The following is a 26,150-nucleotide window of genomic DNA, read 5'->3' as shown; positions in this document are numbered from 1 at the left end:
CTTGTAAATGGTACAATCGCAACGTTTAAGAAATATTTCGACAGGTGCATGGATAGGACAGGTTTAGAGGGATATGGGCCAAATACAGGCCAGTGGAACTGGTGCAGATGGGGCATGTTGGTCGGTGTAGGCAAGTTGGCCAAAGGGCCTGTTTCTACACAGTATGACTAAATGTTATAGTAACTGCCTATGGGACTATTTTTGTGCTGTAAAGCTCTAAAGATACCTCCAGACAGTGCTACATACCCTTAAAATGGTGTTGAAGGTGTGCACCTATTCCTTCTCTCCAAAGATGTTGCCTGGCCCATTTAATCATTTCAGATTTTTATGTCCATGGCAAAAACATGCAGCATCTCTGGATGGAAGAAATGGGTGATGTTTCGGGTCGAGACCCTTCTTCATTCTGAAGAAGGGTCTCGACCCGAAACGTCACCCATTCCTTCTATCCAGAGATGCTGCCTGTCCCGCTGAGTTACTCCAGCTTTTTGTGTCTATCTTCGGTGTAAACCAGCATCTGCAGTTCTTCCCTTCCTATGGCAAGGAGTTGTTGGCTTGTGGCCAGCTTATGTCAGTGAATGATAAAGCAACAGTCTGTAAAATCATTACGTCTGTGAATAAACATGACACATCTGCAGAGCGAGCTTGCAGCATGACTCTCTGAAGGCCTCTTTAAAATGTTTGTATTGTACAGGCCTTTCTTGGGCATAAGTGGGAACAAAATTATGCATTGATTATTTTTCCGCCAGTTCGTTTCACAAAGTCACTTAATTCCCAAAATCTCCCTGTCTAACCATCCTGTTTCCTACGGAAATCCTTGGGGCAGGTCATCGAATAACCTGGCTGCTGAAGTACCTCCACCCACTTCCGCAGATACGCACAGAAAGCTGGAATAACCCAGCGGGCCAGGCGGCACCTCTGGAGAAAAGGAATCGGTGACGTTACGGGTCGAGACCCTTCTTCAGGCACCATCCACTTCTGATTGGTGATGGAAGCCATCTCAGGAGGCATTGCTAACCTTTGCAATGAACTCCAAGTCACTGGCTTGGACTGCTTGCATGCCATAAAAGTTAATGTCATAGGAGTTGAATTAGGCCATTCAGCCCATCAAACCTACTCCACCATTCAAACAAGTTCTTCCAATTGTGGCTCACTCCAATGTATTCACTCCAACCTTTGTGGCCTGACCAATGAATTTCATTGTCCTATCTGGGACACATGACAATAAACTCTCTTGACTTGACTTGACTTGACTTGACCGGGATCAAAGCTTTAAGGGCCTCACCCACTTGGGGGTCATTTGCGCGGCATTTACGCGCCATAATTTACGCATCGTGACGCGCCATCATTTACGCATCGTGACGCGCACGTGATGCGCACGGTGCGTGGTGACGTAAGCAACGTCGCGCGCGGCGCCCCAGGATTTTGGCATGTACAAAATCTTCACTCGCCATCTGCGTGACGCGCAAACTGACGCCCAAGTGGGACACGCCCTTTAGAGTTCCTTCTTTAACCCTCTCCATCTCTCTACCTCTCTCTGCTTTAAGCCACCGCTTAAGGCCTACCCCCTTAACCAAATGTTTACTCATCTGACTACGTCTTTGGTGGCCCGACATCTAGTTTATAATGGATAACTATCCTGTGCAAGTCTTTGGGAAAATGTTTGCTTTGCTTACGAAAAGCATCATTTTTAGTGACCCACCTTGCATTTTCTAGCAATCCGAACTCAGACTCAGAATTAATTACCTATTCAAGATCCAGCTTCCTCCTGGTTCCGAGGTGATTTAGTTACTCAAATTTAATTTCATCAGTTGCAACAGTGGGCTTTGAACTTGTATCCCTGGATCATTTGTCCACGCTCTCACCATTCATTTAACCAAGATGCTGCCATATCATTCTAGCCATGGTATACCCGGGCGTGTTTCGAAAACCTGCGCAGACCAACTGGTTGGAGTTTTCACGGACATTTTCAATCTTCCACATCTGAGGTCTGAGGTTCTATTGTAACTGCATGGTAACTCATTTCACTGTACCTTAATTGGTGCATGTGACAAATAAATGTGTGTGTGTATATATATATATATGGGGGTACACACAATTGCTGGGGAAACTCAGCGGGTGCAGCAGCATCTATGGAGCGAAGGAAATAGGTGACGTTTCGGGCCGAAACCCTTCTTCAGACTCTATGGTATATGGACACACTGATCTGATCTGTATTTATGCCTACTGTATTCTGTTGTGCTGCAGCAAGCAAGAATTTCATCATCCTATCTGGGACACATCTCCTCTCTTTCTCTTACTGATACTTTGTAATCAACAGACACAATCAGGTGCTTTGATTTCCAGATCCACCTTTACATAGTTAGATTTAGATCTTAGGGCTAAAGGAATCTATGGAAGGTAGACAAAAGTGCTGGAGAAACTCAGCGGGTGCAGCAGCATCTATGGAGTGAAAAAAATAGGCAACGTTTCGGGACGAAACCCAAAGGAAATAGGCAACGTTTCGGGTCGAAACCCAAAGGGTTTCGGGACGAAACGTTGCCTATTTCCTTCGCTCCATAGATGCTGCTGCACCCGCTGAGTTTCTCCAGCATTTATGTGTACCTTCGATTTTCCAGCATCTGCAGTTCCTTCTTAATAAACTCACTTGACTTGAGCTTCCCAATCAGCAGATATCGTTTCTGCCCGTTCCCCTAGATGTTTTGAAAATCTCAGTTGTTGCCCTTTCTCTTCGACGCCCTGGAGCATCGCAGCGGGTGAGGCAGCATCTCTAGAGAGAAGGAATGGGCGACGTTTCAGTGGGAGACCCTTCTTCAGACTCAGAATTAAAGGGACGTTCTTCTCGGAAGGAGATGGATGAGGAGGAATTTCTTTAGTCAGAGGGTGGTGAATCTGTGGAATTCTTTGCCACAAAAGGCTGTTTGAGGCCAAATCAATGGATATATTTAAGGCAGAGGTAGATAGATTCTTGATTAGTACGGGTGTTAGAGGTTATGGGGAGAAGGCAGGAGAATTGAGTATAGGAGCAGGGAGGTTCAACTGCAGTTGCACAGGGTCTTGGTGAGACCACACCTGGAGTATTGCGTACAGTTTTGGTCTCCTAATCTGAGGAAGGACATTCTTGCCATAGAGGAAGTACAGAGAAGGTTCACCAGACTGATTCCTGGGATGTCAGGACTTTCATATGAAAAAAGACTGGATAGACTCGGCTTGTATTCGTTAGAATTTAGAAGATTGAGGGGGGAATCTTATAGAAACTTACAAAATTCTTAAGGGGTTGGACAGGCTAGATGCAGGAAGATTGTTCCCGATGTTGGGGAAGTCCAGAACAAGGGGTCACAGTTTAAGGATAAGGGGGAAATCTTTTAGGACCGAGATGAGGAAAAAATTTTCACACAGAGAGTGGTGAATCTCTGGAATTCTCTGCCACAGAAGGTAGTTGAGGCCACAGTTCATTGGCTATATTTAAGAGGGAGTTAGATGTGGCCCTTGTGGCTAAAGGGATCAGGGGGTATGGAGAGAAGGCAGGTACAGGATACTGAGTTGGATGATCAGCCATGATCATATTGAATGGCGGTGCAGGCTCGAAGGGCCGAATGGCCTACTCCTGCACCTATTTTCTATGTTTCTATGAATGGGGTTAAGGGGGAGAGATAGATCGAATGGCGGAGAAGAGCTAATGGGCTGAATGGTCTCATTCTGCTCCTATCACCTATGGCCTTATGATCTGATCCCTTTCCCCACCAGCTCACCTGTCCTGGATGGAGCTGTGAACATCGGGCCCTTTGACCATATGATGATCAAACGGCCGTACTCTTCCTGCCACTTTTCGGACACCTGCCTGGTGGAAGATCCACTCCGCTCTCTCTCTGAGGGTCTGGGGGGCTTCGACGTGGACCTCAAGGTCTCCCTGCTGGACAGCGGGCGGAAGAGGGCGCAACTGCTGAGCCGTCTCAAGGAGGCGCACGGCCTGCTGGAGGAGCAGTCCGCACAGCTGCGCAAACGCGAGGGTCAGCTGTCGGAGAGCAAGACCAAGATCGAGATGCTCTCCCTCAAGCAGAAAGTAAGTGGCTTGCCTTCTGCTCTTTTGTCGCCCGATATATTGCTCAGATAGGTAGTCAGAGGATGGTGATCTGTGGAATTCATTGCCACAGAAGGCTGTGGAGGCCAAGTCAATGAATATTTTTAAGGCAGAGATGGATCGATTCTTGGCGGGGACTTTAAATCTCGACCGCCGGCCTGCGGCCTACAACAATCTAAAGCCGCGGTCTCCGGTGAGGAAGAGCCGATCCTGGACTGACTGGACTCTGGTCCTGTACACGGGGGGGAAATGGAGGAGGACTGGCCAAATTTTTGTGCCTTCCACCACAGTGATGAATGCTGTGGTGGATGTTTGTGTTACAGTTTTATTGTGTGTTCTTTATTATTGTACTGCTGCTGACAACCCAAATTTCCACCGACCCTGGTTGTGTGGCAATAAATTATATCTATCTATCTATCTATCTATCTATCTATCTATCTATCTATCTATCTATCTATCTATCTATCTATCTATCTATCTATCTATCTATCTATCTATCTATCTATCTATCTATCTGGTAGGGGTTATGTGGAGAATGGGGTTAGGAGGGAGAGATAGATCAGCCATGTGTGAATGGCGGAGTAGACTTAATGGGCCGAATGGCCTCATTCTACCCCAATCACTTGTGACCTTAGTGACACTGTCCTACACACACTAGGGCCAATTCACAATTTTAATGAAGCCAATTTTACTGCGGAGTAGATGGGCTGAATGGCCTAATTCTGCTCCTATCACTTATGAACTAATGGACTTATGAATCAAGTCAAGAGAAAGGTCTTTATCAGGGGGGAGTGGGAATATGGAAGCTTTTATCGAAGTACAATTTTGCTTAATGACCTTTCCAAATATCCTAGCAATTGGAAAATTCCATCTCCCAGCTGGAAGAGGAGAAGAACTCGCTGGAGCTGACAAGCCTTGAAGACCAAAAGAAAAGTGGATCGCTGAAAGAGAAGTAAGATAGCTTTTACTGAGCAATGCTGTTTTTTTCTTTTTTCTTTTTTCGTATTCCAAAAATTTATTTTTTATTAACAATTTTACAAAAAAAACACACACAAAAAGTCAAACAAACCCACCACCATAATACAATATAAATAAATATTCTTAAATAACTATTTCCCCATCCTTATTGAGGATATGCTCCACATCCCCGCGGTGCCCAAAGATCCCGGATATCCCGCATGGAGCCCGTGGAGAGCGTGTAGTCCCTTTCCAAAACCACCCGGGCGCGGACCTAACCCCGGCTCGGGCAGAGCCCTCTTCCACCTGGCGCCATGACCCGTGGATGGCCAGCTTGGCCAGGCCCAGGATCAACCCAACCAAGGACATCTTCGGCCCTACCCTCTACCCCCACGCACAGGGTGTCCGAAGATGAGGGTGGCGGGTGAGAGATTCAGCCAGCAGGCAAGGAGCAGCCCCTTTAGGTATTGGAACAAGGGCTGCAGCCTCACACGCTCCATGTACGTACCATGTGGTACACAGACTCTTCCAGCCCGCAAACAGTGGCAGACGGCTGGCGAGGCTGTGAACCGCGAGAGAAACTGTTTGCACGGGACTCGTTGGTGCAGTAGCCACAGAAGACGCTCGATGAGGGGGTGGTTTTGACAGTCCTGTCTCACGGTGTTGCTCGGTAAAGGTTCCTCTTGTCCCTCGCAGACTTTTACATCTGGAGGTCGAAATGGCGAAAGCAAAGTCATCGCTGGATGTGATCAGCCGTGACCACAAGCCCATGCCATTATCTCCCTCTCGTACACTATCCTGGGTCCCGAAGTCGGAAGACGCAGTTAAACAGGTGAATGTCTTAGTCGGGTTGTGTTGCCTCGTGCTTTACACATTGTGGATTAGTTTAGTTTTGTTGTGAGAAGGAACTGCAGATGCTGGTTTCAGCCAAAGATCGACACTAAATGCTGGTAACTCAGCAGGGCAGGCAGCATCTCTGTCTGCAGAAGTGTCTCGACCCGAAACGTCACCCATTCCTTCTCTCCAGAGATGCTGCCTGTCCTGCTGAGTTACTCCAGCATTTTGTGTCTATCTCCGATGTAAACCAGCATCTGCAGTTCCTTCCTATATATATACACACACACACACACACACACACACACACACACACATGGCTGTGTGTGTATGTATGTATATATATATGTGTATATATGTGTATACATATATATATATATATATATATATATATATATATATATATATATATATATATATATATATATACACACACACACACACGTCCTTATATATATATGTGTGTGTGTATATATATATATATATATATATATATATATATATATAAAGGGACCGCATATATACACACGTGTATATATATATACATATGTGTGTGTGTGTGTGTATATATATATATATACATGTGTATATATATATGTGTAAATATATATGTAAATATATATGTATATATATTTGTGTATATATATGCATACATATATATGTGTATATATATGTATATACACACACACACACACACACACACACACACACACACATATATATATATATATATATACATATATATGTGTATGTGTGTATATATATATCTGTGTGTGTGTGTGTGTGTGTATATATACGTGTTTGTGTACACGCACGCATACACATGCATATAACCAGCGTGGAGTGACGTCTATGGCCATGGAAACGCCAACAGACACGCAGCCTATTGAGTGGCCAGAACTGCTGCCCTGTCACGGCTGACCTTCCCTGCTGCACGACACTCCAGGCTGAGAGAGACGAGGGTTTGCTCGGGCGAGGCTAGACATGTTCAGACTCGTCCCTTTAGAGACTGGCTGACCTGTTGCAGGTTCGTTCCCTGAGGAAAATCGATGCCAAATGGTTTCCCACGAAACCCTTGTTTTTCTGCCAACTTTATCATCACCGTTCCAATCTTCACAACCCAGTGGCCCAGGTTCAACCCTGTCCTTGAGTGCTGCCTGTGTGGAGTTTGCACGTTTTCTTGTGAGAGGAGCAAAACATTGGTTTGGTTTGGTTTAGAGGCACAGCGCAAAAACAGGCCCTTCGGCCCACCTAGTCCGCAGAGACCAGCGATCCTCAATCATTAACACTATCCTACACACAGTAGGGACAATTTATACTAATACCAATCTAATTAACCTACAAACCTGTACGTCCTTGGAGTGTGGGAGGAAACCGAAGATCGCGGAGAAAACCCACACAGTCACGGGGAGAACGTACAAACTCCGTACAGACAGCACCCGTAGTCGGGATCGAACCCGGGTCTCTGGCGCTGTAAGGCAGCAATTCTACCGCTGCGCCTACGGCCAACTTTGCTTTCTATTGCACTTCCTAGAACATAGAACAATGCAGCACAGGCACAGCCCTGCAAACCCCAGACACAATGGGCATAGAAACATAGGTGCAGGAGTAAGCCATTCGACCCACCGAGCTAGCACCACCTTTCAATACCACCACCTGCTTTCTCCCCATATCCCTGGATTCCTTTAGCCCTAAGAGCTAAATCTAACTCTCTCTTGAAATCATCCAGTGAAGTGGCCTCCACTGCCTTCTGTGGCAGAGAATTCCACAGATTCACAACTAACTCTCTGGGTGAAAAGGCTAAACCCGTCTCCTCTGCCCACACACTATCAATACCCCTCCATGCCCTGCATATCCATGTACCTATCTAAACATCTCGTGAATACCACTGATGTATCTGTGTCCACCACTACCCCTGGTGGCGTGTCCCAGGCACCCACCATACTCTGTGTAAAGTAACTTCCCCGCACATCTCTAAATTTTGCCCTCTCGTCTTCGACACACTGGGGAAAAATACTCTGCCTCTCTACCCCATCCATTCCACTCCTAAATTTAGATGCTTCTATCAGGTCTCCCTTCAAACTTCAGAGATACAGCGCGGAAATGGGCCCCACGGCCCAACGCAAATTGGAGGAACAGCACCTCATGTTTCGCTTGGGCAGCTTCCAGCCCAGTGGCATGAACATTGACTTCTCTAACTTCAAGTAACTGTTGAATTCTCTCTTTCTCCATCCTCGTTTGCTGACTGTCCTTCTGATTAATTTTACTGATTGTACTCCTCCTTGTCATCTTCCCCTCAGCTAACAATGAACCATTCAACATTTCCTAGGCATCGTCTGCTTTGATCTGTCGTTTTCACACCCTACCCTTCCATACCTCTAGACTCTCCCTAATGCCTCTGTCCCACTTAGGAAACCTGAACGGAAACCTCTGGAGACTTTGCGCCCCACCCAAGGTTTCCGTGCGGTTCCCGGAGGTTTTTGTCAGTCTCCCTACCTGCTTCCACCACCTGCAACCTCCGGCAACCACCTGCAACCTCCGGGAACCCCACGGAAACCTTGGGTGGGGCGCAAAGTCTCTTGAGGTTTCCGTTCAGGTTTCCTAAGTGGGACAGGGGCATAACTCTAAAGGTACCTTCAGACAGTGCTACATCCCCTTAAAATGGTGTTCGAGGTGTGCACCTATTCCTTCTCTCCAAAGATGATGCCTGGCCCGCTGAGTTACTCCAGATTTTCATGTCTGTGACAAAACTTGCAGCATCTCTGGATTGAAGAAATGGGTGATGTTTCAGGTTCGAGACCCTTCTTCAGTCTGAAACGTCACCCATTCCTTCTCTCCCGGGGATGCTGCCTGTCCCGCTGAGTTACTCCAGCATTTTGTGTCTACCTTAGGAGAAGGAGAGCTTGCTTCGGGAACGGCAGTCCAAGGATGAAACCCTCCGGATTTACAAGGAGCGGGTGAGAGCACTCGAGGGGGAGCGCAACAAAGCTGGAGAAGACTTGAGGAATATCCATGAGGTTTGTCTGTGCATCTGTTAATGTTTCCTTGAATCACACGGTGACGAGTGATTAGTCAGTCACCATCTCCATTGTGGCTTTGTGAAAGAGTCATCCAATTAATTCCACACACCCTTGGAGCGCAGGAGGATGAGGGGTGATCTCATGAGAGGAACAGGTCAACAGACAATAGGTGCAGGAGTAGGCCATTCGGCCCTTTGACCCAGCACCGCCATTCAATGTGATCATGGCTGATCATCCCCAATCAGTACCCCATTCCTGCCTTCTCCCCATATCCCCTGACTCCGCTATTTTTAAGAGCCCTATCTAGCTCTCTCTTGAAAGCATCCAGAGAACCCGCCTCCACCGCCCTCTGAGGCAGAGAAGGTCGGGTAGACGCACAGAGTCTCTGGCCCAGAGTAGGGGAATCGAGGACCAGAGACCCGGGTTCGAGTCCATCTTGGGTGATGTCTATAGAGAGTTTTACACCTTCTCCCAGGGTCAGTAAGCAATGGAAGTTATAAGGTCATAAGTGATAGGAGCAGAATTAGACTATCTTTGATCGGACTTTTCAGGCTTTACCTTGCACTAAATGTTATTCCCTTATCATGTATCTGTACACTTAAGGGGTTGGACAGGCTAGATGCAGGAAGATTATTCCCGATGTTGGGGAAGTCCAGAACTAGGGGTCACAGTTTAAGGAAAAGAGGGAAGTCTTTTAGGACCGAGATGAGAAAATCATTTTTTACACAGAGAGTGGTGAATCTGTGGAATTCTCTGCCACAGAAGGTAGTTGAGGCCACAGTTCATTGGCTATATTTAAGAGGGAGTTAGATGTGGCCCTTGTGGCTAAAGGGATCAGGGGGTATGGAGAGAAGGCAGGGATGGGATACTGAGTTGGATGATCAGCCATGATCATATCGAATCGCGGTGCAGGCTCGAAGGGCCGAATGGCCTACTCCTGCACCTATTTTCTATGTTTCTATGTTTCTATGTAAATGGCTTGATTGTAATCATGTATTGTCTTTCCGCTGACTGGATAGCACGCTACAAAAGCTTTTCACTGTACCTCGGTACACGTGACAATAAACTAACCTCTGTTCCAGGCTCAACAGTCGGTGCTTGTGAAGAGTAACGAGGCCAATCAGAGGCTGACGGATTCCTTGCGAGCTCAGGCAGATCTTCACGAGGAGCTCAACGACATGCGCCTCAAATACAACAAAGCCGGCCTGGTAATCACCTTCCCATCGAGTGTTTTTATCGACACAAAAAGCTGGAGTAACTCAGCGGGTCAAATAGCATCTCTGAAGAAAAGGGATAGGTGACCTTTCGGGTCGAGACCCTTCATCTTCAGAAGAAGAAGAAAATGAAAGCGTCAGAAAAAACCGTCAAACCCGGGACTCTGGCGCTGTAAGGCAGCAACTCTACCTCTGCGCCTCCCTGCCATTCTGCAGTTCTTCAGAAGAAGGGTCTTGACCCGAAACGTTGTCTCTGGTGCTGCGCCACTGTGCTTGCTGCCGCCAATGCTGCCTGAACCCAGTCTCTCTGACCAATATTTGGATCACCTGTTGGGTCACAAATCGCTTGATGTAGCTAGCAATGAACTTTCAAATGCACTGAGAAGCAGATTCAATGTGCTCTTTAGATTCCAGTTACAGCCTTATTTATCCCTTTATTAAGAGGGAACATTCCTTCCTTCGTGCGTAGGAAGGAACTGCAGGTGCTGGTTTACACCAAAGATAGACACAAAATGCTGGAGTAACTCAGCACGTCGGGCAACATCTCTGGAGAAAAGGTTCCGGTGTCAGGGGTTATGGGAGGAAGGCAGGAGAATGGGGTTAGGAGGGAGAGAAAGATCAGCCATGATTGAATGGCAGAGTAGACTTGATGGGCAGAATGGCCTAATTCTGCTCCTATCACTTATGATCTTGCGAAAAGGAATAGGTGACATTTCGGGTCGAGACCCTTTTTCAGATTCTCTTCAGACTAGCTTCAGTGGAGTCTGATGAAGGGTCTTGACCTGAATATGTCACCAATTCCTTTTCTCCAGAGATGTAGCCTGACCCACGGAGTTACTCCAGCAATGAGTGTCTATCTTCGGTGTAAACCAGCATCTGCTGATCCATAGACAATGGACAATAGGTGCAGGAGTAGGCCATTTGGCTCTTCGAGCCAGCACCTCCATTCAATGTGATCATGGCTGATCATCCCCAATCCAAAGAACCTGCCTCCACCGCCCTCTGAGACAGAGAATTCCACAGACTCACCACTCTCTGTGATCCTTCCCACACATAACTACTGTGGAGGCTGCTGTGACTAGTAAGATTAATAAAGGTGTCGGGTGAACCCAACCACTGTTGCAGCCTCTCCTCCACTTCATTCCCTTGTTCTTGCAGGCCAGGGACTTGCTCGCTGCCAAACTGGAGAGGCTGGAAGAGTCTGTCACCAACCTGAAGACCAAACTGGAAGATGTGGCCGCTGACAAAGATCGGTTCCTTCAGGTAGGACCTCACCATGGGCAATTTTCTCTCCCGCCTCGATATTATTCAATTCGAGAAAGAAGCCTTGAGATGATCAGGAGATATCTCAGATGTTCTGGCCATCATTGCCCCTATCTCACTTCCACCCCTTTTGATTATGTCATGCCCACCTGTTTTTGTCCCAGTGATTTATTGGTGGCAAATATAAATTTGGTTTCGAGATATAGCATGGAAACTGGTCCATCTGTCTCCCCAGATTCTGGTGAACTTCTACCGCTGCACCATCGAGAGCATCCTTACCAACTGTATCACAATATGGTACGGCAACTGCTCTGTCTCCGACCGGAAGGCATTGCAGAGGGTGGTGAAAACTGCCCAACGCATCACCGGTTCCTCGCTCCCCTCCATTGAGTCTGTCTAAAGCAAGCGTTGTCTGCGGAGGGCGCTCAGCATCGCCAAGGACTGCTCTCACCCCAACCATGGACTGTTTACCCTCCTACCATCCGGGAGGCGCTACAGGTCTCTCCGTTGCCGGACCAGCAGGTCCAGGAACAGCTTCTTCCCGGCGGCTGTCACTCTACTCAACAACGTACCTCGGTGACTGCCAATCACCCCCCCACCCCCCGGACACTCCTCCCACCAGGAAAACACTATGACTGTATACATGTAAATAGATTTATTTATTGTCATATTCTATGTCGCTCTTCCAGGGAGATGCTAACTGCAGTTCGTTGTCTCTGTACTGCACACTGACAATGACAATTAAAGTTGAATCTGAATCTGAATCTGAATCTTTGGCCCACGGAGTCCGCGCTGACCATCGTTCCCCTTTCACAAGTGTGCAGGAAGGAACTGCAGAGGCAGGTTTGAACCGAAGATAGACACAAAAAGCTGGAGTAACTCTGCGGGTCTGACGGCATCTCTGGAGAAAAGGAACGGGTGACGTTTCAGGTCGAGACCCTTCTTTTCTCCGGCTATTCCTTTTCTCCAGAGATGCTGCCTGACCCGCTGAGTTACTCCAGCTTTTTGTGTCTAAAGACCGATCAAAGGTCACGTCAACGAGGTGCGGACGTAATGGTTACAATTCGTGGCCGAACAACAGTTCAAACATGACTGTTGAGTTGGATGGAGTGGATGGGGAGAGGATGTTTCCACTAACGGGAGAGTCTAGGACTAGAGCTCGCAGCCTCAGAATTAAAGGACGTTCCTTTAGGAAGGAGATGAGGAGGAATTTCTTTAGTCAGAGGGTGGTGAATCTGTGGAATTCTTTTCCCGCAGAAAGTTGTGGAGGCCAAGTCGATTGGTATTTTTAAGGCAGAGATAGATAGATTCATGTTCAAGAAGGATCTGCAGATGCTGGAAAATCGAAGGTAGACAAAAATGCTGGAGAAACTCAGCGGGTGCGGCAGCATCTATGGAGCGAAGGAAATAGGCAACGTTTCAGGCCGAAACCCTTCTTCAGACTCAACCCTTCTCAGCTCTCCCTCAGCCCTCTGTCTCCTCCTCTTCCTTTCTTCTCCCCCCCCCCCCCCCCCCCCCACCCTGCATAAGTCTGAAGAAGGGTTTCGCCCCGAAATGTTGCCTATTTCCTTCACTGCATAGATGCTGCCTCACCTGCTGAGTTTCTCCAGCACTTTTGTCTACCATAGATAGATTCTTGATTAGTACGGGTGTCAGGGGTTATGGGGAGAAGGCAGGAGAATGGGATTAGATGGATCAACCATGATTGAATGATGGAGTAGACTTGATGGGCCGAATGGCCTGATTCTGCTCTTATCACCGATGACCCTATGTATTTTACAGGAGAAAGTGGACCTACACAAGTGTGTCCAACATCTGACACTGGAGCTGGAGCGGGCCCTGAGAGGGAGAGAAGGCTTCGATGACCAAGTGTCTAATCTCCATGAAGAGTTGTTGACCACCAAATCCCAGGCCAACAGACAAGACCAGGAGAAGGTCATACTGAAGGAGAAGTTAGCAGCCACCAGCCAGGTACAAATAACCTTGTTTTTAGTGCCGCTTACTTTAATTTCAGTGGCTGGTCAACGAAACCTCACTTGCTCCATTAGCGGGAGAGTCTAGGACAGGTACATGGATAGGACAGGTTTGGAGGGATATGGGCCAAACGCGGGCAGGTGGGACAAGCATAGATGGGGCATGTTGGTTTGCATGGGTAAGTTGGGCCGAAGGGCCTGTTTGCATGCTGTATGACTCTATGACATGTGTCAAATCCTACGACACTCAGCAAATCAAGACTTTAGTTTGGTTTATTTTAGTTTAGGGCAGTTTATTGTCACGTTTACAGAGTTACAGTGAAAGACTTGTTTGTTGCGTGCTACCCAGCCAGCGGTAAGACTGTACATGATTACAATCAAGCCGTCCACAGTGTACAGATACAGGACAGAGGGAATAACGTTTAGTGCAAGATTAACTCCGATTAAAGATAGTCCGAGCGTCTCCAATGGGGTGGCAGATCTTAGAGGAGATTAAGTCATACTGCAGGAAACATGTTCTCGATGTTGGGGGAGTCCAGAACCAGGGGCCACAGAATAAGGGGTAAGCCATTTAGAACGGAGATGCGGAAACACTTTTTCACACAGAGAGTTGTGAGTCTGTGGAATTCTCTGCCTCAGAGGGCGGTGGAGGCCGATTCTCTGGATACTTTCAAGGGAGAGCTAGATAGGGCTCTTAAAGATAGTGGAGTCAGGGGATATGGGGAGAAGGCAGGAACGGGGTACTGATTGGGGATGATCAGCCATGATTGCATTGAATGGCGGTGCTAGCTCAAAGGGCCGAATGGCCTACTCCTGCACCTGTTGTCTATTGTCCAAGAAGGGGGTAGTTTGAGTAAGAAATGCTGTGGTTGGAGAGGAGATTTGGAAAGGGCGTAGTGATTGTGATGAGCGATTGCCGATTCTGCCGCTGCTGTCCGTGCGTGCGCAGGTGAACGAGAAGCTGAGCGGCGAGCTGGGCGAGTTGCGGCAGACCCTGGGGCTGCGGCAGGAGCGGCTCCATCACCTGGAGGCCGAGAAGAAGCTCCTCAACAACCAGGTGGAGGCCTTGGACAAAGAGCGGTCCCAGCTGGTCGGTGAGAACGGCGAGCTGCTGACCGCGGGCCAGGTGGACAACAAGGCCCATCGTGAGGAGCTGCAGGCCCTGACGGCGGACTGCACGGAACTCAGGTAAACTGGGAGAACATAGGCAGCGACTAGACTTTCAATGGACAACGATAATGGGGTGGCACAGCGGTAGAGTTGCTGCCTCACAGCGCCAGAGACCCGGGTTCGATCCTGACTACGGGCGCTGTCTGTACGCAGTTCGTACGTTCTACCCGTGACCTGCGTGGGTTTTCCCCGCAATCTCCGGTTCCCCCCCACACTCCAGGTTTGTAGATTAATTGGCTTGGTATGAATGTAAATTCTCTGCCACAGAAGATAGTTGAGGCCACACAGTTCATTGGCTATATTTAAGAGGGAGTTAGATGTGGCCCTTGTGGCTAAAGGGATCAGGGGGTATGGAGAGAAGGCAGGTACAGGATACTGAGTTGGATGATCAGCCATGATCATATTGAATGGTGGTGCAGGCTCGAAGGGCCGAATGGCCTCCTCCTGCACCTATTTTCTAGGTTTCTATGTCTGTAGTTTGTGAGGAAGAGTAAAAGTGTGTGAGGATCGCTGGTCGGCGCGGACACGGTGGGCTGAAGGGCCTTGGGTCGAAGGGCCTGTGTCCGTGCTGGGTAGCTGCATGACTCTAGGACCTTCCTTCCATCGAGGGGATTTACCGCAGTCGCTGCCTCAAAAAGGCTGGCAGTATCATCAAAGACCCACACCATCCTGGCCGCACACTCATCTCCCTGCTACCTTCAGGTAGAAGGTACAGGAGCCTGAAGACTGCAACGACCAGGTTCAGGAATAGCTACTTCCCCTCAGCTATCAGGCTATTAAACCTGGCTCGGACAAAACTCTGATTATTAATAACCCATTTTCTGTTATTTGCACTTTTTCAGTTTATTTATTCATGTGTGTATATATTTATATTATGGTATATGGACACACTGATCTGTTCTGTAGTAAATGCCTACTATGTTCTGTGTGCTGAAGCAAAGCAAGAATTTCATTGTCCTATACAGGGACACATGACAATAAACTCACTTGAACTTGAACGTTAGTGTTCATTGAACCTTAATTCACGCTGAGGTGCCTTCCTCTCTAGTGCCTCCGAGGGACAGCAGAGAGCGCGGTGCAAGTGCCTGGAGGCTGAGCTGCAGCAGAAGGTTGAGGAGCTGACAATGGTGACGTTGGAGCAGGGACAGATTGCCCAGCAGTGGAAGGAGAGATGGAATGAAACCTCCTGTGCACTCAGAGCCAAGGAGAAGGCGCTCCAGTTGGCTGCCCTGAGGCAACTGACCAAGAAGGAGAAGGTGAGGGCAGAATCCTTCTCTCCAGAGACGTTGCCTGTCCCGCTGAGTTACTCCAGCATATTGTGTCTATCTTCGGTTTAAACCAGTATCTGCAGTTCCTTCCTACACATTCCATTGTCCTATCTGGGACATATAATAATAATAATAATAATAATAATGGATGGGATTTATATAGCGCCTTTCTAATACTCAAGGCGCTTTACATCGCATTATTCATTCACTCCTCAGTCACACTCAGTGGTGGTAAACTACTTCTGTAGCCACAGCTGCCCTGGGGCAGACTGACGGAAGCGTGGCTGCCAATCTGCGCCTACGGCCCCTCCGACCACCACCAATCACTCACACACATTCACACACAGGCAAAGGTGGGGGAAGTGTCTTGCCCAAGGACACAACGACAGTATGCACTCCAAGCGGGATTCGAACCGGCTACCTTCCGGTTGCCAGCCGAACATTTAGCCCATTGTGCCATCTGTAGTGTGACAAGTCAAATCATCTTTATTTGTCTATCTGAGAGAAAGGAGCGGCTGGGCTTGTACACTCTGCAGTTTAGAAGGATGAGAGGGGTTCTTATTGAAACATATAAAATTGTTACGGGTTTGGTCACGCTAGAGGCAGGAAACACGTTCCCGATGTTGGGGGAGTCCAGAACCAGGGGCCACACACAACGGGCCGGAGGAGCGAATCTGTCCCAGTGATACAGTGGCGGAGCGGTAGAGTCGCCGCCTCACGGCGCCAGAGACCCGGGTTCAATCCCGACTGCGGGTGCTGTCTATACGGAGTTTGCGCGTAAGATTGTTAAGGGCTTGGACACGCTAGAGGCAGGAAACATGTTGAGGGAGTCCAGAACCAGAGGCCACACACAGTTTAAGAATAAGGGGTAAGCCATTTAGAACGGAGACGAGGAAACACTTTTTCTCACAGAGAGTTGTGAGTCTGTGGAATTCTCTGCCTCTGGTGGAGGCCGGTTCTCTAGATGCTTTCAAGAGAGAGCTAGATAGGGCTCTTAAAAATAGCGGAGCCAGGGGATATGGGGAGAAAGCAGGAACGGGGTACTGATTGGGGATCAGTCCTGCCATCCCGGGAATTAAACTTGTAAACCTACGCTGCACTCCCTCAATAGCAAGAATGTCCTTCCTCAAATTAAAGCAGACAAGGCTAAGGAAATGTCGAATGGGTCATCGTTAACTGAGGGGAAGGTGACAAGGAGGCGTACAAACAGTAAAATTAATCAGGAAACCTTTCTTCAGAGTCAACCCGAAACGTCACCCATTCCTTCTCTCCAGAGATGCTGCCTGACCCGCTGAGTTACTCCAGCATTTTGTGTCTATCCTCGATCTTTCACCTTCGCAGGGAAGAGTCAACCGGGTTTCACTCTCCACAGATGCTTTGATTTGTAAACCCTTTAAAACATTTAGAAGCGCTGCCCGATTTACTAATAGTTCTTTCCCCTCGACACAGGCTGATCTACTGGGAGATTGTGAAATATTTGCGGCAGACTTAGAGGAGCTTATTGAACTGAGGACAGAATTAGCCAGGTAAGTCTGAGCATGCCGTTAACTCGTTTTTGTTTCGTCTCGAGATACAGTGGGGAAACAGGCCCTTCGGCCCACCGAGTCCGACCCCCCGCACATTAACACTATCCTACACACACTGGGGACAATTTACACTTATACCAAACTAATTAACCTACAAACCTGAACGTCTTTGGAGGGTCGGAGGAAACCGGAGATCCCGGAGAAAACACACGCGGCCACGGGGAGAACGTACAAACTCCGTACAGACGGGATCGAACCTGGGTCTCCGGCGCTGCATTCGCTGTAAGGCAGCAACTCTACCGCTGAGCCACCGAGCCGCCTGACCCCTTGGTAGTATCTTCTCAGTGATGTTCATACATAACCTCCACAGTCCCGACAAAGTTAACCTCCGTTAGCTCTTAAACCGCACTTCTTTGGGCTGTGTGTGACAACCCACCCGCTCGCCGGGAGAACGTGCAGACTCCACGCAGGCAGCAGCCGAGGTCAGTATCGAACCCGCGTCTGCCGCTGTGAGGCGATTGTTAACTGCCCCGCTGTGCTGCATCATCTGAGCTGCACGTCTCACAGCTCCGGCGACAGGGGTTCGACCCTGACCTCGGCATCAATTTGTACGGAGTTTGCACGTTCTCCCGTGACCGCGTGGATTATCGTCCGTGTTACCCCAGCTCGTTGTGCGTGGGTTTGGACAGGTCAGTGAGTGTGTCTGCCCACCAAGCAGAGACTCGGGGCCAGGGACCAGGGCCGAGAGAATGGGACGAAGGACAGTGTACGGTCAAATGCTGACCAGTACCTTGGCACAGGGCACTGCCCTGGGTACTACTCACCCGCCTACCCTTCCCGACTACAGGGTGACGGCAGAGAAGGCCCAGCTGAGATGCCAACAAGAGGAGAGTGGGCGCATCATAGACCTTCTCCAGCTCCAGAAGGACATCAGCAGTGACTCTGTAAGTCCAATGGTACTTTAGTTTAGACATACAGCGCGGAAACAGGCACTTCGACCCACCGAGTCCACGCCGAACAGTGATCCCCGCACATTAATGCCCCTGTCCCACTTAGGAAACCTGAACAGAAACCTCTGGAAACTTTGCGCCCCACCCAAGGTTTCCGTGCGGTTCCCGGAGGTTTTTGTCAGTCTCTCTACCTGCTTCCACTACCTGCAACCTCCGGCAACCACCTGCAACCTCCGGGAACCGCACGGAAACCTTGGGTGGGGCGCAAAGTCTCCAGAGGTTTCGTGGAGGTTTCCTAAGTGGGACAGGGGCATTACACTATCCTACACACACTAAGGACAATTTGCAATATACCAATATACCAAGACAATTTATGTGCAAACCTGTACGTCTTTGGAGTGTGGGGAGAAAACCAAAGATCTCGGAGAAAACCCACGCAGGTCACGGGGAGAACGTACAAACTCCGTACAGACAGCACCCGTAGTCAGGATCGAACCCGGATCTCCAGCGCTGTAAGGCAGCAACTCTACCACTGTGCCGCCCACATTTATGGTCACATATGCAAGTAAACATTACATAGTGAACTTCATTTTTGCATATAAATTGGGCACCGGCACGTTTGGTGACATTTCATCTCCTGTTTCCACTCCACCCAGGCGCTGCGAGGCTCCAGCAGGTGCACCGGGAGTTTGGACAGTGTGCGTGCCGAGCTGCAGAAAAACCGGTCAGTTGCCAGTGCCCCCTGCTCACTTCATGTGGGGCGTCCCGTCCCTCTCTGTCCGCATCTGCCCATGCACCTCTGCCCACCCTCCTGCCCCCATCTCTCTCTCTCTGCCACCATCGCTCTCTGCCCCCACTCTCTCTCCCCTTCCCTCATTGCTCCTTCCGCAATACACCCTCCTTCTGTCCCCCTCTCTCCTTGCCCCTCTCACTCTGCCCCCTCTCCCTCTCTCAGCCCATCCCCTCTCTCCTTGTCCCTCTATATGTGTCCCCCTCTCTTTCTGCCCCCTCTCCCTCTCTCAGTCCATCCTCTCTCCCTGACCCCTCTCTCCATCTCCCTCCCATTGTCCCCACCTTATCTGACCCCTCCCTCACTCTTTACTTCTCCCTCTCCCTCTCCGTCTCGCTCTCTGTCTCTCTCTCTGTCTCCCTCTCCGTCTCCATCTCCGTCTCTCTCTCTGTCTCTCTCTCTGTCTCTCTCTCTCTCTCTCTCTCTGTCTCTCTCTCGCTCTCTGTCTCTCTCTCTGGCTCTGTCCCTCTCTCTCTCTGTCTCTCTCTCGCTCTCTGTCTCTCTCTCTGGCTCTGTCTCTCTCTCTCTCTCCCTCTGTCTCTCTCTCTGTCTCTCTCTCTCTCTCTTCTCCTCTCGTCTATCTCTCCGTTCTCTCTCTGTTCTCTCTCTCGGCCTCTGTGTCTCTCTCTACTCTCTCTGTCTCTTCTCTGTCTCTGTCTCTCTGTCTCTGTCTCTCTGTCTCTGTCTCTCTGTCTCTGTCTGTCTCTCTCTCTCTCTCTCTCTCTCTCTCTGTCTCTCTCTCTGTCTCCCTCTCCGTCTCTCTCTCCGTCTCTCTCTCCGTCTCTCTCTCTGTCTCTCTCTCGCTCTCTGTCTCTCTCTCGCTCTCTCTCTCTCTCTCTGTCTCTCTCTCTGTCTCTCTGTCTCTCTCTCTCTCTCTCTGTCTCTGTCTCTCTGTCTCTGTCTCTCTGTCTCTGTCTGTCTCTCTCTCTCTCTCTCTCTCTCGCTCTCTGTCTCTCTCTCTCTCTCTCTGTCCCTCCCCCACTCCCTCGTGCCACTGACCACCGGATAGACATGAAAGTGTGCGTGTGAAGGACTGGACCTGACACCCGTGCCTGGTTCCTCCTGTTTCCAAACAGCAACCAAATCCACGACCTTGAGAAGGAGAAGGGTGAGATGGAGGTGGAGCTGAAGAAATTCAAGGTACTTCCAGTTGGGTCTCTGGCACTGTGAGGCAGCAGTGTGGAGAAATGGAATGGGTAACATTGAAGAAATGTCACGACCCGAAACGTCACCCATTCCTTCTCTCCAGAGATGCTGCCTGTCCCGCTGAGTTACTCCAGCATGTTGTGTCTATCTTCGGTTGAAACCAGAATCTGCAGTTCCTTCCTACACATTCCATTGTCCTATCTGGGACATATGACGTCAAGTCAAATCATCTTTATTTGTCTATCTGAGAGAATGGAGCGGCTGGGCTTGTACACTCTGGAGTTTAGAAGGAGTTTAGAATGAAACATATAAGATTGTTAAGGGGTTGGACACGCTAGAGGCAGGAAACATGTTCCCGATGTTGGGGGAGTCCAGAACCAGGGGCCACACACAGTTTAATAATAAGGGGGAAGCCGTTTAGAATGGAGACGAGGAAACACTTTTTTCTCACAGAGAGTGGTGAGTCTGTGGAATTCTCTGTCTCAGACGGCGGTGGAGGCAGGTTCTCTGGATGCTTTCAAGAGAGAGTTAGATAGAGCTCTTAAAGATAGCGGAGTCAGGGGATATGGGGAGAAGGCAGGAACGGGGTACTGATTGGGGATGATCAGCCGTGATCACATTGATTGGTGGTGCTGGCTCGAAGGGCCGAATGGCCTACTCCTGCACCTATTGTCTATTGTCACATACACATACAAGATGTACAGTGAAATGAAAGTGGCAATGCATGCGGGATTGTGCAACACAACATAACACAACACAACAGAACCAGTGTTTACATGAAAAAATAAAACACTCTTGAATCAGGACTAAATAAAAAGGCACCATGGGTGGATGGAGCTGACTGGATGGGCTGAATGGCCTAAATGCACTGCTGTGCCTTGTGGTGTTGCAGCTGCAGAGCGCGCCGCTGGTGCGGGTGGAACTGGACGCATGTCGGCAGCAACTGGAGCTGGAGCGGAGCAGGAGCAGCAAGCTGCAGCACCAGGTGCAGGAGCTGCAGAGGAGCAGCCGACTCCAGGAGCAGGGCCAGGTCTGTACCCAGTCCGACCCCCGATCCCCGACCACACTCACTCACGCACACACACTGCCCACTGTCCACCAAAGACCCTACAGCGAGCAAGATGGACCACTCGACGAAAAAGGCGTAGTACGGCCACGGGAAGATTCATGTATTAAATTTTCGGCCCCATTTCCGTAACCGGCATCCGTCTCCGCACCAAAGATCCCGTAGCGGAGCAAAGATACTAGTGCGGAGACGGAAGCCGGTTACGGAAACATCCTCGTAAAAATGTAAGTTCTTTGGTAAAAATCTTCTCCTCGTTTTCAGAATTTAAATTTATTAACACAAACTGTTCCCCCGCAACGTTGATTACACTGCGGGTCGGGTCGGGTCGGGTCGGGTCGGGTTACTGAAATGGATGAAAAAAAGGCCCACGTTCCACTCCGTTGCGTACTACACCTCAGCCCATTGCATTTAGCAGGAGTGGTCTATCTTGCTCCGCTATAGGATCTTTGATGTCCACAGAGATGGCTCACACAACCACTGATTCAATATAACGAGGCCTCATTCAGCCGCTTTTAAACTGCTGGCATCTTTAGTTTAGAGATACAGCACGGAAACAGGACCACCGAGTCCGCACCGACCAGCGATCCCCGCACACCAACACTGTCCCACCCGCACTGGGGACAATTTTTCCTTCTATACCACACCAATTAACCTGCAAACCTGCACGTCTTTGAAGTGTGGGAGGAAAGCAAAGGTCTCGGTGAAAACCCACGCAGGTCACGGGGAGAACGTACAAACTCCGTAGTCAGGATCGAACCCGGGTCTCTGGCGCTGTAAGGCAGCAACTCTACCGCTGCGCCACTGTGCTGCCCATAGTTCCATCTTTTAGAAACATAGAAATTAGGTGCAGGAGTAGGCCATTCGGCCCTTCGAGCCTGCACCGCCATTCAATATGATCATGGCTGATCATCCAACTCAGTATCCCGTACCTGCCTTCTCTCCATACCCTCTGATCCCCTTAGCCACAAGGGCCACATCTAACTCCCTCTTAAATATAGCCAATGAACTGGCCTCGACTACCCTCTGTGGCAGAGAGTTCCAGAGATTCACCACTCTCTGTGTGAAAAAAGTTCTTCTCATCTCGGTTTTAATGGATTTCCTCCTTATCCTTAAGCTGTGACCCCTTGTCCTGGACTTCCCCAACATCGGGAGCAATCTTCCTGCATCTAGCCTGTCCAACCCCTTAAGAATTTTATAAGTTTCTATAAGATCCCCTCTCAATCCCCTAAATTCTAGAGAGTATAAACCAAGTCTATCCAGTCTTTCTTCATAAGACAGTCCTGACATCCCAGGAATCAGTCTGGTGAACCTTCTCTGCACTCCCTCTATGGGTTTCTGGAGATACAGCGCGGGATCAGGCCCATTGCGTTCGCACCGACCATCAATCACCTTTACACTAGTTTAGTTTGGAGATACAGGGTGGAAACAGGCCCTTCGGCCCACCGATTCCGTGCCGACCAGCGATCATCCGTACACTGGTTCATCCCTGTACAATTTGCAGAGGTCTAATAACCTACAAACCAGCACGCCTTTGGAATGTGGGAGGAAACCGGGGATAACCCACGCGGTCACGGGGAGAACGTACAAACTCCGTACAGGCAAGCATCCGTAGAACCCGGGTCTCTGGCACTGTGGGGCAGGAACTCCACTGTGCCGCATTTCTTCCCCCTTCCCCGACCCTCTGCTCCGTCATGTCTCCGCTCACTGGCCTCCTCCAACATATAACTGAATCAAATTCCTTTACAGGCAAGAGTTGTGCACAAGGTGCAAGGTAGGCAAGTTGGAACACCATCATCAGACGACTCCTGCGTGCAGGAAGCTGCGTGCAACAAGTTAGTTTGTAAACATTAACGTTAAAATAAATGCATCTCTATTTCCTCTGTTACAGAGAAAGGTTGAACAAGTTAGGTCTTTATTCTTTGGAGCGCAGAAGGGGGACTTGATAGAGGTCTTTAAAATGATGAGAGGGATAGGCAGAGTTGACGTGGATAAGCTTTTCCCATTGAGAGTAGGGAAGATTCAAACAAGGGGACATGACTTGAGAATTAAGGGACAGAGGTTTAGGGGTAACATGAGGGGGAACTTCTTTACTCAGAGAGTGGTAGCTGTGTGGAATGAGCTTCCAGTGGAAGTGGTGGAGGCAGGTTCGATTTTATCATTTAAAAATAAATTGGATAGGTATATGGACGGGAAAGGAATGGAGGGTTATGGTCTGAGTGCAGGTAGATGGGACTAAGGGAGAATAAGTGTTCGGCACGGACTTGTAGGGCCGAGATGGCCTGTTTCTGTGCTGTAATTGTTATATGGTTACTTTGATTGCTTTAAAAGCTGGTTGTTCATTGCCTTGCAAAAATTAATTGCATAAATCGACTATTATTGAACCATAAAGCAAACTCTGCAGTTACACAAAATCTGAAATGGAACAGAACTTGTTGAGGCTCATAAGGACATCAGTCACAGGGGCAGAATCTGGCCATTCGGCCCATCGAGTCTGTTCCACCGTTCGATCATGATTGACCATAGCGACCATAGTTTAGTAAAGGTTAGAGATACAGCGTGGAAGCAGGCCCTTCGGCCCACCGAGTCTGTGCCCGCAAATGATATATATATGTAGTCACAGAGAGATACAGTGTGGAAGCAGGCCCTTTGGCCCAACTTGCCCACACTGGCCAACATGTCCCAGCTACACTAGTCTGCTGCTTGTGCGAGATAGAGAGAGAGAGTTCCTGTTCTGGAGAGATTCATTCCTCCATTCCCCACATCTGTCTGTCTCTTTTCACTCTTAAAGTACTGGTTTCAATCCTCCCCCTCATATCCTCCTCCCTTCCCCTCCCCACCGCCATCCCGTTAGACTGGATAGACTCGGCTTGTACTCACTAGAATTTAGAAGATTGAGGGGGGATCTTATAGAAACTTACAAAATTCTTAAGGGGTTGGACAGGCTAGATGCAGGAAGATTATTCCCGATGTTGGGGAAGTCCAGAACAAGGGGTCACAGTTTAAGGATAAGGGGGAAATCTTTTGGGACCGAGATGAGAAAAACATTTTTTTTCACACACAGAGAGTGGTGAATCTGTGGAATTCTCTGCCACAGAGGGTGGTTGAGGCCACAGTTCATTGGCTATATTTAAGAGGGAGTTAGATGTGGCCCTTGTGGCTAAAGGGATCGGGGTATGGAGAGAAGGCAGGGATGGGATACTGAGTTGGATGATCAGCCATGATCATATTGAATGGCGGTGCAGGCTCGAAGGGCCGAATGGCCTACTCCTGCACCTATTTTCTATGTTTCTCTTATCTCATACACATTCACTGATACGACTTTCGTTATTTTGCCAGTGAGAAGAACAAAGAAGAATCAATCGATCACCTTGAAGGTAATAATCTAAGATTTAGTTTGATATTTCCCTTAATTAATCTTTATACATGAAATATAAATATATTGTTCGCCGTTGCTCCTTTTCTATCTGTCCGTAACATTTTATTGTGTTCGCACTCTCTGTGTAGCTGTGAGTAAAGGGCCTGTCCCACGAGCATGCGACTCCATGCGGCAAGTGCGACCTAAAGCCCGCAGTCGCCTCGACGCCGTACGCACGGAGGCCGAGTGAGTGACGTGATGTTCGGGCGAAGTCCGACGGGCGTACGGCGTCGAGGCGGTGCATACAGTGTCGAGGTGGCTGCGGGCTGGTAGGCCGTTGCCGCGCGGAATTTTTGAACACGGTCAGTTTTTCGGAGCCCCGCGCGATGTCGGGACCAGCTCCGCACAACTCCATACGGCTCCGGCGATCGAAGTGGGACCAGCCCCGCGAGTTAGGTCGCGCTTGCCGCATGCAGGCGCATGGTCGTGGGACAGGCCCTTTAGGTCGCGCTTGATGCAGGGAGCCGCATGCTCGTGAGACAGGCCCTTTATACTGTATTCTACACTATAGTGCAGGATTGAAGTTGGGAGTTCATGTTGCAGTTGTACAAGACATTGATGAGACCGCATCTTTGGAGAGAAGGAATGGGTGACGTTTCGGAACAAGACCCTTCTTCAGACTGGAGAAAGGTCTTGATCCGAGACGCCACCTCTCTCAGGCCACAGATGATCGCATTCTGCTGCCGCGTATGATCGCATTCTTCTGCCAGTTCAGTTCAGTTCTGGCCACCATGATATAGGAAAGATGTTGTCAAACTGGAAAGGGTACAGAGAAGATTTACGAGGATGCTGGCAGTGCTAGAGGGTCTGAGCTACGGGGAGGGGTTGGGGCAGGCTGGGTCTCTGTTCCTAGGAGCGCAGGAGGATGAGGGGTGATCTTATAGAGGTGTACAAAATCATGAGAGGAATAGATCGGGTAGATGCACAGAGTCTCTTACCCAGAGTAGGCAAATCGAGGACCAGAGGACATAGGTTTAAGGTGAAGGGGAAAATATTTAATAGGAATTTGAGTGGTAACCTTTTCACACAAAGGGTGGTGGGTGTATGGAACAAGCTGCCAGAGGAGGTAGTTGAGGCAGGGACTATCCCAACATTTAAGAAGCAGTTAGACAGGTACATGGATAGGACAGGTTTGGAGGGATATGGACCAAACGCAGGCAGGTGGGACTAGTGTAGCTGGGACATGTTGGCCGGTGTGGGCAAGTTGGGCCAAAGGGCCTGTTTCTACGCTAGATCTCTAAAACCCTTTGACTATATGACAATAAATTGAATTGTATTGTATTGTATTGTAAAACCATTTACCCTTGTGCAGAGCTGGGATGTGCCGACCGCAGTGTCCACCACCGCCACTAGATGGCAGGAGCAGCCCAGCTTTCTCCAATGTTCGACACAAATTGCTGGAGTAATGTGGCTGTCCCACTGTACGAGCTAATTGAAGAGTTCTCCCGAGTTTCCCCTGATTCGAACTCGGAGATTTACG

The 26,150-nt window shown here is 49.1% G+C and overlaps 1 protein-coding gene across 1 annotated transcript in view; it reads left to right on the top strand.

Annotated features, from left to right (window-relative positions):
* The window catches only part of LOC116968144 (myosin-13-like), a 70,846-nt gene that overhangs the window by 13,603 nt on the left and 31,093 nt on the right, over positions 1-26,150 (top strand). Inside the window, exons 3-18 of the mRNA XM_033014767.1 lie at positions 3,745-4,060; positions 4,933-5,030; positions 5,732-5,867; positions 8,761-8,886; positions 9,972-10,097; positions 11,262-11,366; positions 13,149-13,337; positions 14,289-14,527; positions 15,558-15,765; positions 17,227-17,303; positions 18,151-18,247; positions 18,910-18,977; positions 20,120-20,183; positions 21,082-21,219; positions 23,002-23,087; positions 24,592-24,629. Of these exons, the coding sequence (XP_032870658.1) occupies positions 3,745-4,060; positions 4,933-5,030; positions 5,732-5,867; positions 8,761-8,886; positions 9,972-10,097; positions 11,262-11,366; positions 13,149-13,337; positions 14,289-14,527; positions 15,558-15,765; positions 17,227-17,303; positions 18,151-18,247; positions 18,910-18,977; positions 20,120-20,183; positions 21,082-21,219; positions 23,002-23,087; positions 24,592-24,629 (2,111 nt within the window). The remainder of the gene's footprint in view (positions 1-3,744; positions 4,061-4,932; positions 5,031-5,731; positions 5,868-8,760; positions 8,887-9,971; positions 10,098-11,261; positions 11,367-13,148; positions 13,338-14,288; positions 14,528-15,557; positions 15,766-17,226; positions 17,304-18,150; positions 18,248-18,909; positions 18,978-20,119; positions 20,184-21,081; positions 21,220-23,001; positions 23,088-24,591; positions 24,630-26,150) is intronic.

Source organism: Amblyraja radiata, chromosome X, assembly GCF_010909765.2.
Source record: "Amblyraja radiata isolate CabotCenter1 chromosome X, sAmbRad1.1.pri, whole genome shotgun sequence".
NCBI lineage: Eukaryota > Metazoa > Chordata > Chondrichthyes > Rajiformes > Rajidae > Amblyraja > Amblyraja radiata.
Note: the sequence above shows the minus strand (reverse complement) of the source record. Positions and strands in the feature narration are given on the sequence as shown.